Source organism: Falco naumanni, chromosome 2 (assembly GCF_017639655.2).
Source record: "Falco naumanni isolate bFalNau1 chromosome 2, bFalNau1.pat, whole genome shotgun sequence".
NCBI classification, from domain to species: Eukaryota; Metazoa; Chordata; class Aves; order Falconiformes; family Falconidae; genus Falco; species Falco naumanni.
Window position 1 is genome coordinate 34,382,912 of NC_054055.1, and position 16,374 is coordinate 34,399,285.

At 39.6% G+C, this 16,374-nt stretch overlaps 1 protein-coding gene across 4 annotated transcripts in view; it reads left to right on the forward strand.

Annotated features, from left to right (window-relative positions):
* Nucleotides 1-12,949, forward strand: part of EPSTI1 (epithelial stromal interaction 1) — a 48,633-nt gene extending 35,684 nt beyond the window's left edge. For 2 of the 4 annotated variants that reach the window (XR_005826457.1, XR_005826456.1), the window contains 6 exons: nucleotides 1,515-1,598; nucleotides 4,400-4,473; nucleotides 6,005-6,110; nucleotides 9,679-9,791; nucleotides 10,815-10,847; nucleotides 12,325-12,949. Coding sequence is in view for 2 of the 4 variants with exons in the window: in XM_040584342.1 (XP_040440276.1) it covers nucleotides 1,515-1,598; nucleotides 4,400-4,473; nucleotides 6,005-6,110; nucleotides 10,815-10,835 (285 nt within the window). In the remaining 2 variants the exon portion in view is untranslated. Of the gene's footprint in view, nucleotides 1-1,514; nucleotides 1,599-4,399; nucleotides 4,474-6,004; nucleotides 6,111-9,678; nucleotides 9,792-10,814; nucleotides 10,848-11,537; nucleotides 12,150-12,324 lie in introns of those variants that run through there. The other 2 variants (XM_040584342.1, XM_040584341.1) reach the window with 2 other exon arrangements.
* The last annotated feature ends 3,425 nt before the right edge of the window (nucleotides 12,950-16,374 follow it).

Consider the following 16,374-nt stretch of genomic DNA (forward strand, 5'->3'; position numbering starts at 1 on the left):
GAATCTGAAACACATAACCAATGAGTTGTTATCTAAATAAACTTGGTGTAGTACCAAAATGCTAAACCAGTGGGAAAAATTGAACTCTAATTTTGATGTTATCTTGGACCTGCCCTTTGTCTGGAGTAATTAAAAGATTCAGGAACAATGTATTTGAAATAGTGAAATGTGATAAACTTAGGTGCTTGACATGCATGCTAAAAGGGAGGCATATATATGTGTGTGTGTGTGTCTGTGATTTTTTAAGTTTAAGATTTGTGTTCTAAGAGAGGTGTGGAACGATGTAATGTTGATCAAATTTTTTTCCCTCACATAATTTCTTTGATAATGATATTAATTTAGCACACCTGGTTCAAATATCAGTGTCAAACGTTACTTGAGGTGCATGAACAAATTTAACGTCTTTGGAGTGACTCTGTCATTGGTGACTTTTTCAGCCTGCTTATTTAATCAAGCTCATAATTAATTTTAATCCTGTCTTTCAAAGTGTTACCAATCCTGTGTAGATTTTTATTGTCTTCCAACTTGATTAACATACACTCCACACAATTCTCCAAGCCATTACAGAGAGTAATGAATAATATTGGGCCCAGAATGAGTCTCCCTGGACATATGTAACAACTCCTCCCAGCTCAAAATTGAGCTATTAATAATTGCTTTCTCTATTCAGTCTTTTTAGCAAATTATGTGCCTGTTGTTTTAATGGTGTCATTCTGCATGCATATATCAAGTTTTGAGAACATTGTGTAGACCTGCAACAAATTCCTCACTAAAGTCAAAGCTGCACACTTGTATTAAATTACACTGGCTCATTTTTTAGTGTGCTACACTATGTCCCTGCTCAAAGGCTTTACAATCTAAGTTCCTGTGTACAAGATTCTAAGGATCCTGTAAGATCCTAGCAGTAGGTTGTCTTTTTTAAACAACTACTACTTGTGAAAGACCAGGGCTAGTTATTGTAACAAAACCAGAGTTGAACACATTATTCATGATGCGTAGTTCAGATTTTTAGTTCTCTTGGCTGCCCCACAAATAGTACAGCAGGTTTGATCTCTCAGCTTCTGTAGCCCTACCTCCACAAATGCCTTTCCACAAATAATCCTGAGTTCCTCTCTGTTACCAGACCTCCGTTCTGCTTTATCTCACTAATATTTTCAGTACTTTTATTTCTTCCCAGAGTACCCCATCACACTACCACACATCCTGACAGTGTTTTCTGACTGCTCAGGGTATCCTGAGCATATGTATGTGTGACACTGGCACATGGGACAGCACGTGCTGTGGCTGCCTTGTGACGTGCCAGTGGACATTCGACCAAACTGAGACTGAGAAGCTTTAGGCCACTTCTTGCTTAAATTCTACTCTTGAGGCCAATCTGGTTTTATAAGTAACTGGAATTATTCATCTGTTTCTGTTTTGTTAATTACCTGTATAATGATTTAGGAATAAGGTTGGGGACTTTGCCCCCCCCCTCTCCCCACACCAATTTGTTTATATTCTCTGCTGAACAATAGGTAAGAAGCCATACTTATAAGCAAGCTCTTCGAGAGGACGAAAAAAGAAGATTAGAGGAGATGAAGCAAGCACAACGGAGGAAGGTAATTATACATCAACAGTTTGCATATTGTAGCATTTTTGCATGCTGTGAAACCAATTAAATACATTGATTACTTGTAACCTACGCACAGAGTTTCTCTTTCGCAAAAGTGATTCGGTCACTGTATTCAAATATTGTGGGAGAGATGAGCCAAGCTGTAAAATGTGGGCAGGGACTTACTTACCTTCTGGGTTCAAGGTTATTTGCATCTGGATGACTGGCTCCTGTTCACCTCTCCATTTGAATAATTGTGCAGAGCATTTTCTGACCATGGCACCCGATTTCATAGGCTAAGGAAACCAGTTTCCTCTCTTTCAGGCAGAAGTAATCTTCCTGAGATATTCATGATGAACTCGGACTCTGAGTAGTCTCTTTCTAGAGAGCTGAGGCCTGTGAGCCCTGCCTCCCGAATGGGGTTGCGGAAGCACTCAGATTTGCTGTTAAGCTTGTATGCTGCTCTGTTCCCTTGCTAACCACCTAAATGAAGAGTTTTGAATTGTCTAAAAAGCAAGCATGCCACAACTGCAGGTTTGAACTTCATCTTCTGCATACGTGGCATGCATTGCCTGAAATGTGTCTGAACCACTGCAGTCCCTCTGGCGTAGATTTGGGTACCGTATCCACATAAAGTTTGTCTACACAAGGTGATGGTGCTGTGCCAAGTTATCTGACTTGGCTCCAGGTCTGACTGTGCAAGTATGGGGAGGGCAGCATTTGAAAATCGTATTAGCAAATAATTCAAAAACATATGAAAAAATACTGAGGCTTTTGCCATGCCTCTGCTGTTACTACCATCCAAGTTAATGTTCAACTGCTTCCCCAGCAGCAGAATCTTAGCATGAGAAATTCCAAGCGGTGAGATTCTACTAGAGCTGGACAAGTGACTGAGCCCCTCTCATAGATATCTTTTGTTAAATATTGGCGATAACTGTCCTTGTTTCATAGTGTTCTAGCAACCAGGGTGCTGGAAATAAAAGGTGGGGGAAAAGAGAAGCTTTTAATTACTTCCCCATCAGGTGTGTGCTTAATCCCAGGAACTGTACAGAGGAAAATTTTTTGAAAGCCAGTCCTGATGGGTATAAGTCTGGTAGCTGTTGTATTCTTTACATTGATTCTTCCATAGAGAAAATAACTACAGATGTGAAATAACATGCCCCTACTGTATGAGTTTGGTTTAAGGAACTCATTTAGAGCTTTAGGCTCTACCGATTTCCACAACTTGCTGAGAAGCTGTTGGGTGCTTTTAAGACTGCTCTTGCTCAGTGCACAGTTCCAAGTGCTCCTTGCCTTCACAGTTGCTGCTACCTATTGCACAGAGTAATGCACTACTTATAAACCTACTGTATATAATATGTATTTTAAAGGCTCCAATAATTGTCCCTCAGATATATATTGGTGCGTTTCTCTCTTCAAACTAATATTTAATAAAATAACTGTGAATTCTGTCTTGTGTGTACCTTCTAGCACAGTGTAGTTATAAAACATGTAGGTATTGTCAGTTCCCTTTTTTTTTTTTTTTTCAAAACAGGTTTTAGTGTGTATTGCTTGATTTAGAAATTTTCAGTACGCTTTGAACACCGCATCATATAGACACAATATATTTCAGACATTACTCCAAGAGAGGACTCAGCATATTGGAAAGTCAGATACTGCGTTTTAATTTTCAGGTTGAATAGTTATTTAAAACACTGAAAATTAAGGTTGGCTTTTTTATTTCTTAATCCTGTTTCTTCTTTTAGGGCTAGACAAATATTGATACACAACACATTCACAGTTATTGATTTTCTTCATACATTTATTGCATAGTTTTTATTTAATGTTCCACTTAAATTGATTTTTTTTAAAAAAAAAACAAAACAACTTCTGTGGTTCCATTCAGTTATTGAAGCTTTTATCTAACTGCATCATTTTATTTTAGTTCCTATTCCTACGGCTGCTTAGTTGCTATGGAAAATATGAAAGATGGGTCTGTTCCCATCCCTTCCCCCTCGGCCTGCAAGCCAAGTTTTCTTTGCAGAAAAATCTGCATCTCCAATTCTTGGGTGCATTGCAGGAAGAAAGAGCCAGACAAACAAGCAGACATGCAGAGCAGAGTCGTACAGCCTGTGCTTCCTTTGCAGTCCTGGTTGAAATTGCATAAGCAAACTCTCCTCTGAGAAGAATTTCCTTTATAAAGTTTAATAGCGTAAGGATGGTAGGCTACTGCAACACTGAGAGCTTGCACAGACTTTTACCATTTGGTACAACAGGTACCATTTGCCCTTCCCTCACCCTTGGGGGGAGCCCCAGGGAGCTGGGGGTGACATGCCATGCCACATACCCTTGTTCTTATCTTCTCCTCATGCTTCATGGAGGCAGGAGGCAAAGGGCATGTCTTCATACCCTGTGGGTGCGATGACTATGTCTGCTCCTGCAAAGTGACTTCATCTGTATTCCTCCTTGGACCCACAGGGGAATTCAAACCCATGGGTGGGGGCAAGGGAAAGCAGAATCCTGTCTGGCATACTTTTTCAAATTTAGGACTGTGAATGTCTGAATCCTGTAACTTCCCACCTTTTAAGGCACAAACAAAACTCATCCAGTGTAATGCTGAACAGAAAAATGAATGCAGATTTTAACATCGTGCTGTCACATAAATCAAATGCTGTTGAGAGAAGTTCTGGGAATGAACTTGTCTCATGGCTCTAGCTGGAGGTAACACCATGTGGAATTAATTGGGTTTGCAACATAGGTTTGTTAATTAAAAGTTTGTTGGTTGTTTAGATACTTGGGTTTTTTTGTTTTTTCTCTTATCATTCCCAGGCTGAATTAATGGAATTTAAACAAAAGCAGGAGGAGGAAGCCAGGACAAGAGCACGTCAAAACGAACAGAGGAGGTATGATGCAAAAATGCAGAACACACTTTAATTAAATTCCTATCTGGAAATGGTCTCAAAATTGCAGGCATTCATGATTTAGAAGATGATTGCAATGAGGATCCCTGACCTCGTTTCTGGTTTAACTTTGCCTTCAAATGAGACACTAACACCCATCATTACAACTGTTTACTGTAATGCAGTGTGACCCAGAGTACCTTTTTCACTTTACCCTATCGGCACAGGATATAGGGTAGAAGCTATTAGTAATTTCATGGGTAACTACTAGTACAGTAGCTTCAGCTGGGAAACATTTTATCTATCTATCTTTTATTTATTTACTCAATCTTGCTTTATTTTAGTATGTGCTACTTTGTCAATGCCACGTTTCGTGGTTGGCTGTCACTGAAGTTAACAGGCAGAGATAAACGTGGGATTCGATATTGACACAGATCGAAGCTGCAGTGCAGCAAGGCCTTCTGCAGCTGTATTGCTTCGCACCCCAGGGCTGTGCCCCACTGCTGTGCCCTCTCTGTGCTCAGCAGATCTAATCTTGCACTTCTGTCGCTTAACTGGTTTTCCATTATCTTGAAGCACAGCTTTATTGTCAGCTTTGTTTTGTGCTGGTAAAAAGAAGCAACATTTAGGCTCAAAAATAAAACCACCATTTGTGGGTTTTTTTGTATCATTAAGGTAATATATATAAAAAAAATAGTTCTTTAGGCAACCACGCTCCATACTGTTTTCATTTCTTATTTTTCTGTAGCAAAGATATTGAGATAATTACCCATAGAAGTTAATGAAGGATTTTTGATTCAGTCCATCTCATGTCCCTAGATAGAAATAATCCAGCATCTTGCATTTTACATCATTCTTACGAATAGCATTGTAAAACATTAAAACAACAGTCATGTCTAAGCATGTGTGTCAGTCCTAAGCATTAATAGGGAGAAAAAAGAAACAGTTTTCAGGAGGTTTGAAAACACTTAGAAGAGATTGAGGAAAAGTACATTTGTATTTGTGCATGCTTTCCAGATTGATAGAGCAGTACAAAGAAATGCTAGAGTTGATTTCAGAGCTGTATGGTAGGGAAAGTTGTCAGCTACACAAATTGTCTCTATTAGTAACAAGCTTAAGTGGTTTTATTCATTGACGTTAGGAAATTAGTACTTCTGGAAACTCTCCTTGTGTACTGAAAGCTGAAAGACTACCTAAGGTGAATTGCCAAAATAGCAATACCTCCCCAATAAGATGGGTGGTGGTATGCAGGTCATCTTTCTACAGATAATTTTGGTGCATTTCTCACAGCAGCTGAGCTATGCCTTTTAATCACAACGGGCTGATCCCTGGATAAGGATGCACCTAGTGAATTGAAAATTAAATCCACCCTATGTCATGCCTGTCCATGGCTATGCAGCACAGATTTGAAAAACAGAGGAAGGTGGGTATTAAACTGCCAATAGGGAAAGCCACTCAAAGTATGCTAAATTTCAAATGTTTGTGAACTCCTCAGCTACCTTCACTCATTATTCATTTTTTGTTGTGTTTTAAGGGTAAATAATGCTTTCCTGGACCGACTCCAGGGCAAAATGCAACCTGATAGACTCCACCAACCTGGATATTCTGAGAATCTGAACTACCTCAGTAACAGCATCTGGGTAAGTTTTTGGATACAGAACATGAAAGCAAAGAGATTGTTTAAAAGTTTACTTTTCCCCCAGATTCTGTTATGTGTCTATGTACATTTAGCCTGCCTGACAGAACTCACAGTCCTTGCTGGCTGTCTACAGTAGTTTTTAAGAAGAAATCTTGTCTTAAATATAAGCTATTCAAATGGGAGAAGGGAGGAACAGCTGCTCTTGCAGCAGAACTCAGTGGCTTTGCATGCAAGGTACATACTGCAAGGAACTACATCCAAGGTACTTCTTAAGTTCAGAACAAGCGTAGTGAAATCGTAAGGGATTTTTTAAGTCTATAAATGAAGGATGTTTGGAAATGCTGTAAACTTTTTAATACCATATTGAAATTGGAGGCGGAAAATCCCATGAAAGGTACAGCAGTTTATTTTTTACCTGTATAAAATAATGGCAAAGAAGACTCAACTGCATCCAATTTAAAATGCAGGGTTTGTAAGGATTGTCTGAAGAAAAGATACTTTGACTGTAGCTTCTTAAACATCCATTAATTTTTTTGAGCTGTCCTAATGAGGCATTAATGTTATTTAGAACTACATTATTCAGTGTAAAAAAAGTAAAATTGTGTAGTATTCCCATCATGGAAATCTCCATTAGGTTGACTTTCCATTGCTGAGAGGACCCTAGTGGAGCAATGGAAGATTTACAAAGAATGAGCAGCAAAAGGATGAGTCTAAGAGAATTTAGTGAATGTGTCAGTGTAGAAAAATATGTTTAGTTAATAAACCAGAAAAGCTTGAACTGATTAGTTGACTGTCTGGTGAGGGTGTGTATGTTGGCAGGTGAATGCCAGGAAGCCTTGGGTTCAATCAATCAAGGCATGATTAAGCAGCAGATGTTCTTGCTGCTGGATTTTTCTATATACTGGAAGTGAAAAAAGAGTGTCTCCATCACTACAAGCTTTGGGCAAGCCCTGGGCCATGGCAGAAGACTTGGGAACCTTGGACTGATTCTCTTGGTCTTGCTGACAGGAGGCAGGGTCTGCCAGCTCAACCTCCCGTAAGGCCTGTGGGCAGCTGCTTGGGGAACCAGCTGGTTAGAGGCTTTACTGGTAACGCCTATATTACATGCCAGGCAATCCAGGAAGCCAAACTGCAGATGTCCAGGATAATAGAAGAGTGTGAGCAAGAGGGAACTCTGCATGGCAGACCTGAATCATCTCCTGAAGGATGTCATGTCTGCAGATAGTGGAATTAGAGACTTCAGGTAGGACAGAGGGGCAAAAGGTAAAGCCTGCTAGATGGTTAACAAAGGCAGCAAGGGTGGAAAATACTGTTTTTATTTCACTTTGTGTCCTTTACCCCAATTTGTAAACTGTTTCCTAATAAACTCAAAAGAAAATGTGCGACGCAGCCAAGATCCCCAATATCTAAAGTCCATCAGAGTGCCTGCTGTTACCACTGAAAACCTTGCCATTGTCTCATTGTCTGCAGAGGCGGGGGGTGGGGAGGTGGAAGGGGTGGGGTGTTGCCTTTAGCCAGGTGCCATATGTCCTCTTCCACAGGACAGGTGCTGGTACCACTAAATGAGCGCACTCAACCTAGGCACAGTTTTAACAACAAACAACTCTGATGTACGCAGCCAATCTGTGCTTTTTAATATATATATATATTCAAAGAATGCATCAACACAAATGTAATAAAACCCTGCATGTAGAAGTGATAAATTTCTTACTCTGATGTTTACTTAATGGCTCCCAAGGAGCCTGCCTTCTGTTGGGTAATGCTAGATTATCGATTCTCCATTATGCTATGATGTGAGATTTGAAGACTAAACAAAACGGGGAAAGAATAAACTATGAAAGAATACGCCATCATGGAAAGGAATTAAAAATGAGTATTGTTAACAAGAGCAAGAAAGAAAAATATCTCTCAAAAGACAGGCTGGAGGCTGAAACCTCAGTGTCTTTGATTATACCAAGATTATTCCCTCTTCCCTTGGGATTTTAAGCAAAAAGAATCGAACTCCAGGTGGGGCTTACAAGTCATGTAGTCTGCAGCATGGTGGTTTACATTACAAGGGAGCTTACTGAAGCACATCAGACGGTATACTAAGATTAAAAGAAACTAAAAAGGTTCCCAAAGTTAAGACCTGCAGATAATTTTTGAGCCTGCTCCATCTGTGCAGTGGCACTGAAGAGGAAATATTTGTTCTCTTTCCTGCTTTTATTTTTTTCCCCTGTTTGAACTCTTCACAGTCACAATGGCTTCACACTTAACAGAACCTGAACATCTCACTGTGCTGTCAGTATACCTGCTGGATTTTTCACTATTATTTCTATTAGCCTGGTTTCTTAAGGAAATGAAGTTTCTATGATCACACTGTCTGTCTACGTGTAATAAGGTTTTCAACCTGCTGGCCAACCGTAGCCAAAATTGAAAGGGAGTGTAAGCCTCAAAGATAATTGAGATTCTGTGTGTTTCCTGAAAAGCAATGGCTGGCAGAGGAGAGACCCCAAAACAGTGCCCCATTCTGATGGGCGGTGGGAAGGACCCGGGCACTCTGTGCGTTGTTTGGCTGCAGCCCTATGGCCCATCAGCATGGGCACAGCTCCAGAGCAGCTGCAGCTCTGCCCTGTTTTCCTGGGGGTAGGGGATACAAAAGGGGACATGGATATCACAGGGGACATGGAGAGAAGGGAGGGAAGGCGAATTCGTTGTGTGCGTCCAGTCAGTGGTAGGAGATTGGTTGCATTGCCCAGTTATCCCCTCATCAATAGGAAACTGGTTTTCATTAATTCGTCTGCCATCTGACATCTTGTGTTTTTATTAGGAATATTTGTAAGCTGTTATTTCAAGAAAGGTCTTTGTGAAAGTAATCTTTTCTTCCTTTTTGGTTATAAGTGCCAGGGCACTCGCTTAGGTGGTTGTGTGGTTTTCTATTTTAATGGGAAGACAAATTAATGAATTTCCACTTCTGTCTGTGAGCTACCGCACCCTTGAGAGAGCATTGAGTCTTGTTGTATGCTGTCAAGAAAGCTTTGATGTCCTGTGTGCTGCTATTGTCTCTAACATAAGGATAAACCTTTCAGGGTAGGAGGGTAAAGAAAGTTGTCATTTTGATGTCAAAGTTTAATCAATAAGATTTAATCCTTAGTCAGCTGGGACCTATGACTGAGACAGTATCTGTTCACTGTAATGCAATGAATGGTCAGTTTTATTTAAATATTAAACTGCTCCTATTTTTACAAAAGAATAACTTTAAAACAGGTGCATATTTTTATATTCACAGCATTGTGATATTTGCCCGTGTTCAAGTATGAAGGGATCTGCAGAGGCCAAGTGCTAGTGCATGGCAAGCCTGTAACAGAGCTCCTGGGGGTTTTTTGCATGGAAATGGAGCACTGTCAAGGACCCTTTTGTCTATTCTATCAATGGCGAAAGGTCACATGGTCAACATATGAAATTTGTATGTCTGCTCTTCTTTAACAGAATACTAGTTGTCTTGCTGAAACTCTTTAAGCTGTAGTAAACCCAGAATCTAGAAGGCAACATGACATATTACATCAACCTGTTTCGTGTCTCCGTTACAGCTGGTGTCGTGCATGAGAATGAGAAATGCTCTCTCAGATGCTGACTCTGCTCTTTCAGTGGATGCACAATTCTAGATGTTCATTGTGGGAAGCAACTGTGCCCTGAATACCAGGTGCAGTGGGACAGGAAACCCCAATCACTTCCTTTCCCATATGCAGAACAGAGACTCAATGGAGGATGGATAAATCTGTTTTAAGGAAACATGGTTTATGGATAAAACTATTTTAAATAAACATGGTTTGTGGGTTAGCTCTTGGTTTAGTTCTTGTAGCTACTTTTAGATGGATAAAGTTGCACTGAAAATGCTGCTTTCCCAGGACAAAGAAAAATCTTTCTTTTTAACATGGGAATATTGAGAATAGAAAATTTATATAAGAATATCGCAGAGTGCAATCCACAATGGTTACATTTGTTTTAACAAAGAATGTGGTTTCCTAACTTAGCTTTAACCTGGTCAGTCAATGCACAATCTGAGTTGGAAAGTTTATTAATTTTTGTTCCTAAAAGAGGTGAGTTTGGGTTTTGTTTTTGTGGGGTTTTGTGGGGTTTTTTTGTAAGGTGCTTGTCTATTTCTGCCAGAAGAATGGCAGAAAAGAAACTACTCTGCAGAAGTATCAGCATTGATATGGGGACCTCAGATGAATAGGTCCAGGCATGCTGTAGCTGAGTTTCATGACTTGCCTCTGACAAGGCAGTCAAACAGCATATGCAGATGTGTTCTGCCTGGCTTGACTTTGAGCTCAATCATTCTTTCCTTTGAAAATCACATCCTAAAAGAGAATAGCGGGAGTCTGGGGAGGAACGGAAGAAGCTTTTCACTCTTTCAAATTGTGAGTTCAAGAAAGGATTGAAGAATCTGAAGACACATTTTTTCCAGCAAAACCAAAATATGTTTATCTCCTGAGTTGATACGTCCTCCTATTCATATTGAGTTCAGATTGAAGAAATATTTATTGCTAGAACTGGAATCTTGCAGAAGGGTTTACTTGTTATTTTAAGTGAAGTTTCAAAAGACAGGAAAGGGCACCAAGTAATCAAGAAAGTTCCACACAACTGGATAACCATAATTCTTTTATAAATATGTGATTGTATTGTACATTGTACTGTACTAATGCATTTTTTTTCTTTTATCCAGGAGTCAAATGACTTGGAATAAAGGAGGAGAAAGGTAAGAACAATGAATTTGTTCATTCTTTTTAGTACCAATGCTGGTGTTAATTTAGCTTCGTATTTGACATTTCATTATAACAGCTTATGTCATTTAATTATCAAGTAATGAGAGGGGATATTAAAACAAATGCTTTCCAGCTCTGTGTTTGGGGCCATGCAATGGCACATACCTGTTCTAAAACACATTCTTTTGTGAAGAACTGCAGAACGTGTATTTCAAGTCAGAGGAAGTTCTGATGGCATGGAAGGCATCTGCTGGGGGTGCCTTGATATTTAGGCTAAAACTCTGATACATCCACGTTCTCTGTGTCATGGACTATGAGTGAATAAACCTGGGCAGCTGAGGAATATGGATGGAAATGCAGGAGGTGACTGTGCAAGCTTTCAGTGATCCTAAGTGAAAGAGGATAACTTTGTTGTGGGCTGTGTTCTTACTGCTATTTCCCGTGAGCAAAAAGGGACACTATGTTGTCAGTGGAGGCTGTCAGTAAAACACCACTGTTGAATCAGAGACATCAGGCCCCCTATTTTCAAATGACCATTTTGTAAGGCTCACTGCACCTACGGGAAAGGGGTTCCCAACCCTAACTCTGATTTCCAATATAAAGATTTGTGCAGAGCCTTTGCTTCCAGACTTGGACGCTTCTGAAGCAGATTCAGGCACTGACACGCATTATTCTTGCCTTAGGAGATGACATTGACACAACTCATGTTTTTTGAGAAGCAGGATTTTATAAAGAGGAATTAAAAAAAACCAAACTTCAGTAAGTCCCTTGCTTTCAACCCTTCTCCCACAAATGCAGGTATTCTTCTATGACTTTCTTCCTCATTTTTCTGCTCCAATAATTATTTTAGTATTTTTGCAGCAGAGTTGTATTCTGAAGATGGTATCTAAATAATATTGTTGGCCTCCCATGAGTCATCTTTTCAATTTAATGAGGAGTAAATTTGTTATTAAAAATTAACTCAAATTCACTAAAGAAATGACAACAAGTAAATAAAGGCAGTTCCCCACAGAGGAGGAAATAGCCGTCTTTTGCAGCCCACGATACTCTTAGGTTTTGTAAACCGTCAGCAGCTGAAGGAGTTCAATGTATTGGATCCTTTGTTGTTTTTCACAATTTCTACAATACCAATAATATATTTACAGTTGAACTGTATAAGACCTATGGATGGGTGTACTTTTCTAAGCCTTATTTTGCTGTTGTTTTGAAAACACATTTCAGCTTGCTACATGAATATATTGTTCAAAGAGTTATTAATCTAATAGGACATCTAATTAGGACATTTTGTGAATGAAATTTACAAAAAGATAGGAATCTCTTCATGAAGGGTTTACATAATTGCAAGCTAAAACCTGTCAGAAGAAAAGGGAGACTATTTTTCAGTGGACATAATCCTAGAGAAGTTGACTTTGATTTTTGTTTTTGCTGCAAAAGATAATTTTTAATTCTGTTTTCTCCCTCTTGTTACAGGGTACTGGAGAAATATTCACTTTTATCTGGCCTAGGCCAAATGACCTTGTAAAAGCTCTGAGAAAGCGCTCTTTTATCATTGTGATTTTTTTTCTTACTCTGACTTCAGCTTCACACCCACTTCATGAGCAATCTGCAGAGACTGGTTTCTAGCTGTCATTATTCACGCATATTTGAAGCAGCTGATTATGGAAGTCCTATTTAATTTTTAATAAGAGAATGTGTCATTTTTTTTCATAAATTGTTTTGCCTCTTGCAGAATGTAATTATCCCAGTCTTTGGGATCTCAGAAAAAGAAGACATTAGTGGCTGTAGAAGCTGCAGTAATATCAGTGTTTACTTGCTGCTCTATACCCAGCCAAAAATGTCTCAGAGATTTGAACTAAAGAAGCAGGTAGAGGTGGGTTTTTTTGGGATGGGACGGAGAAGTGTTGCTGATTTGGGGTTGTTTGTTTGGGGGTTTGGTTTTGTTTTGTTTTGGTGGGGATTTTGTGGAATTATTTTGCTATTGTATTTAACAGCAGACACTCAAGAAGAAATATGTGTATTGTAAACACGATCTTTTAAATATGTTCTTAGAAAACTACAACACAGGAAAGAAATAAAACTTGAGATAACACTGAAATGTATTTGATCTCTCCTGCATCTTTTGTGATATATACCAGTTTCTCACTTAGCCTGTTTTACCTTAGAAATTTCTGTTACATGAGTGGGGGAAGCTACTACAAGGTTAGCTTTAGATTCTTGTTTTTGTTTGTCTCTCTAGTCTAATGGAATTTAATTTATATCCCCCTCTTTCTGCAGACAAAAACATTTTAATGCTTTCCATAGCCAGTTGTATGACCAAGATACTTCTAACAGAAAAGAAGGGTCTACATTACATGTTACATAAACCACGTAGACAAGAAAAAGTATCTGCAGCATTTACAAGTACATCTTAGGTGAAGTTCAAGGTTTCCTGAGCAGTTTTTTTTCAGTGTGCAGGCATGCCACAATATTTTTCCATCACCCTTGAAATATGGCAACTTTGTAATGGATCACCTGAAGTTTTCTTTTGAGCCACGGATGTTGCTGCATTTGCTTTCCCCTCTGGGACCTTCTGCGGTTGCCCTTGGCTCTCTTTGCCTCAAGGAATTATTCAAATATCTCATACTACTGTCTAGCTGATGTTCATAGGAAATACTGGAGATCTTGGTAATGCTCTGCGGTTTAGCCTTTTGTTAAGTGTCTGGCACTGGGAAGATTCCTGGGGAAGGCTTTTGCACACCTACACAAGGGCACTGCATTGCAAGTGGTACTTGGCTGTGCTGTCGGACTGCTGCTCTGGAAATTAAAGTCACATCTCCCTTCAAGAACTCCCTTACCCAGCCTCCTTTAGTAGATAGCAGGGCTGGGGCTAAATGTCGGCAGAGTGGAATATATGTATATGCATGCTCATATATTTTAAAGGAAATGTTTTTGCTTTAATCAAATCCTTGTATTGTACTCTATTCAGACGAAGACTTGTCGGTGGTCTTCTTGAAGCAGTGAACCTGCAGCCTTTCTATACTTGCTGTGCGATACCCCTAGACCCTGCTGAGAAAGGCTGAGTGGGAGGGGAAGTCACCATGGTCACTGACAAGTTAAAATTCAGTGTAATCATGTTGCTGTGTTTCAATATCCAAAGAAAAAGAAGAACTTCTTATTAACCTGCTACTTTCATGATCAGGAACAGTGATGGCAAGTCACCTTGAGTAACCCCTTCCATTAAGCTTGTCTGCTTTCTTTTGGCTGTCTTCAAAGATGAAATTCGATCACAATCTTCAAAGTGCTTCCCCTTATCAAGTATTTCAATCTCTTATTTGAAATGCTCTCTACAAACTATTTCAGACATTAGCTATTCCAGCCCTTTTTAATGGCAAAGTATCTGAATTTTTCCTCCTATCTTTCTGAACAGAACAAACAAATCTATATGAACAGTAGCCCAGGAAGCATCTTTGAGAGCCGTGGCCTGCAATGGAGATGATAAGAAGTTATATGCATCCACAAATTGATGTTAGCAGGATGTCTGGAAAAATGCTGTTCTTATGCTGTTGGAAAGCTTCCAGTATCTCAGAATTACCCACCTCTCCACACACACATATCCTGCCAAAACTTTTAAGCTTGAAAGCAAAGGGATGTCATGACATGGCCTGAAATGGGGTTATAACGAAATGAACTGGTGATGGACTGGGAAAATGGCTTCATGTCTGTGGAGAGTTAGGAATTGATAGCTGGGTGTGTTTTCTATCTACCAGTTATGAGTAAAGGATTTGAAATACAAATAAGTTCCTCTAGTTATAACTTAACACTGAAAAAAAAAATAATCTATTATGCAGTGGCCTAAAACCAGATTTTATTACTATGTGACAGTAAATAGAGGTTCATTTTTTTTTGTTTTGAAAATTGTTACCTCAGTATAATCTGCACTAATGATCTCGTCCCATTTCAGAAACAAACCTTCCAAGAGGGAGTGGCATGGGGCTGGAAGTTGCAAGAGGAAACCCCTTGGGTTTTCATTGCTGAGACAAATTCATTTTAGCAAACTGACTAAACCATTATGATCAGCTGTTCTGAATGCCAATACAACGTGACAGCAAGATTCCTATGTTTAGATTTTATGGTCTGCCTAAATCAGAAACTACCTTCCTACAAAGAAACACAATGTTCATCTAAGGATGTACAAGATTCCTTCTCCATTATGTACCTAAAAGTTGATCCCATGGTTTATCCCTGCTTTTAAAAGTATCTGCCTGACTCCTAGTTCAAACTTGCCAAGTTTCAGGTAGCTGTTACTGAATTTTCTTAGCCACTTGCCTGGTAAATTAAAGAATTTTCTGCCCTTGGGACTCTGTTTTTTTTCAGTGTGGTTATTTGGACAGTTTCGTTCAATTTGCAGTCCTCGTTCAGCTTGTATTCTTAAAAGTATCCCAGATTACAGAAACCCTTAGATGCAATAGGATTTGGTATATGTATGTCTTCTATTTTGTATGTCCCCCACTGAGGCAGAATATTATTAGCTACTAGAAAGGGAGCTAATCCATAGCTTATATTTTATGATACTCATCCATGTTCATGCCTCTGCTTCAAGAAATCCAAATCCCCATCTCCTGTCTTGGAGAACATCTTAACACTGGGCTCTTTAGGGCAGTTCTCAGGACCCAGGCTGTGATGGCTCTTCTACTTTACATAAAAAAAAAGAAATTCATATGAAGTGAGAAGGCATATGACTTTATCTAGCCCAAGAGCTTTATGTTCCTTCTGTGGCCCATGCCATGACTCTGCTCCCTGTCACAGTGTTCCCTAAGGGCTCCTTCACATAGCACACTCACTCCTTTACACTCCAGATATTTGTTTTCTCTAGTCCTGCTCCTGGAGTACTCCTGGAGTCTGACAGAAATCCCTTTTGCTCCCTCTGCTAAGCATTCCTCTTCCTTTCCCTTCAGTCATGCCCATGCCCCCTTTCTTATTAAATCCCCCTGCTTCACGAGCTGAATTGAATCAGGTGCCAGTAATCCATGGATTCTTCTTCAGCACTCTGGACTTCTTCATCAACTGACTTTCTCTGCTATATCTTATTAAAGAACAAATGGACAAAATAGTATTTTTATTTGCTGCTTCAGCTTATCTCTTTTTCTTTTGCAGTCATTTCTGTCTTCTTTCTGAGAGGTGAGTGTGTTTTCCTGACTCCTCTCTATGCCCCTCATTTATCCTATCCTTTCCCATCCTGGTATGTGGCTACATTAGGGAAGAGCATTGCCAAGGAGGTGCCATTGCCACCTCAAGGGAAGTGATCCTTCCCCTTGCTCAGCACTGGTGAGACATATCCGGATTGCTGGATCCAGCTCTGGACTTCCCAGTACAGGAAAGACATGGACATGCTGCAGTGAGTCCAGCAAAAAGATGATGAGGGTGCTGGATCATCTTTGGTATAAGGACAGACTGAGAAAGCTGGGAGTGTTCAGCCTGGACAATATAAGGCTCAGAGGGATCTTATCCATGTGGTTAAATATTGGAAGATGGAGAGTAAAG